This window comes from Trypanosoma cruzi, genomic scaffold (genome assembly GCF_000209065.1).
Source record: "Trypanosoma cruzi strain CL Brener 1047053515925 genomic scaffold, whole genome shotgun sequence".
NCBI lineage: Eukaryota > Euglenozoa > Kinetoplastea > Trypanosomatida > Trypanosomatidae > Trypanosoma > Trypanosoma cruzi.
This window is the reverse complement of record NW_001849367.1, coordinates 69,937-71,412: the sequence shown is the minus strand read 5'-3', so window position 1 is coordinate 71,412 and position 1,476 is coordinate 69,937. Positions and strand designations below refer to the sequence as shown.

Here is a 1,476-nt window from a genome sequence, read left to right as displayed (position 1 = left end):
CAGCCAACCTTGTCACGGATATTACATGTGAACTGAAAATTATTGATTTTGGTCTTTCGCGGAATGTCACAATGCCGTACTATGAGCTGACGGATTATGTCATCACACGCTGGTACCGCCCACCGGAGCTGCTGCTTGAAAACAATTATTACACAACAGCGGTGGATATTTGGTCTGTTGGATGTATCATGGCGGAGATGTACACGCGCAAGCCGGTGCTTCGTGGTCGTAACACGCTGGACCAGCTACGCCTGATTTGTACTCACATTGGGAAACCACCGAGTGAGATGGTCAACAACCCCGAGGCGCTGGACAAACTGCATGGCCTTCCAGACGGATCGCTGGAAGTGACTGAACTGGTGCCGGGATTGACGGACCCGGAGGCAATTGACATCCTCACAAAGATGTGGGAGCTTGACCCAGCCAAGCGTCAGTCAGCGGCGGAGCTGCTTCAGCATCCCTTTTTGGCGGCCCTGCACGATGAACAGGATGAACCCGAGTGCCCAACACTCTTCTCATGGCCGTATGAACAAAAGGAAATGAATGATAGTCTTTTGCGACGGGCTTTCTGGGAGGAAATTTGTGCTTTTAACCCCCAATTGAAGTCGCAAATGCCCCCTGCTTCTCCTTAGTAAGTGCGGAGCTAAACTTATCCGTCTGTATTTAATACATGTATGTATACCTAGATCCGTCTCCAGACATATACATGTGTGTTTGCGTGTATTTAGAAGCATTGTATTCATACCCTTTTATGTTTTGTTTGTTGGTTTGATTTGGTTTTATTTTTGTTGTTTTTTTTGTCTACATTTTGCTTTTTTTCATTTTTCTTTGGTTGGTTGGTTGGTGTTTGTTGATTGTTGTATGCGTATGTCTACTTCCATTAGGGTCGGGGACGATATAATATAATATATATATATACATGTGCACACTGTACCTCAATAGGAGTAGTGGAGGAGATTGCAGTCAACTGCATCCCTGCATGTCTCTTTTCCCCCCGTTTCTTGATGTCTTTTTTTATATATTTTTCACTTTTCATATTTATATAAATATATATAATATATATCATGTATGTGTATGTATGTATGTACATACATTATACACTATGCATTATATATAATATATACGTATACATGAAATTGAAATGGGCTGATGGAGAGGATATCGGAGCGCAATTGTTTAGTTTTTTTTGTTTGTTTTTTTTTTTGTTTTTTGTTTTTTGCTTTTACTTCTGCGATGTGCTTCTTTTTCTTCTGTTTTTGTTTGTTTTTTGCTGCCGTCGTCTGCCTCCGCGTGTGTGGGGGGGGGAGGGAAAGACCAGCAAGTTGTGTGCGCCAACAATATATTTATTTATTTTTCTGATATTTATATTTATATATGCGAGAGTTTTCCCTCCGAGACTTCTTCCTCTTCCTTCCTTGTTTGTCTGTTGGTTGTTGATTGGTGTTGTCCGCATCCAATGCAAGAGGGGGGGGGTGG

At 42.1% G+C, this 1,476-nt stretch overlaps 1 protein-coding gene across 1 annotated transcript, besides 6 other annotated features; it reads left to right on the top strand.

Annotated features, from left to right (window-relative positions):
• Tc00.1047053509475.10 (mitogen-activated protein kinase 3, putative) lies at positions 1-632 on the top strand (the record flags this gene model as incomplete). Its single annotated transcript, XM_797231.1, has 1 exon — positions 1-632. A coding segment is annotated over one exon (632 nt), but the record flags the coding sequence as incomplete, so codon positions are not given.
• Positions 1-1,476: a sequence feature (haploid, Esmeraldo-like haplotype).
• Positions 750-838: a sequence feature (A-rich).
• Positions 896-918: a sequence feature (AT_rich).
• Positions 1,035-1,132: a microsatellite.
• Positions 1,181-1,218: a microsatellite.
• Positions 1,337-1,376: a sequence feature (AT_rich).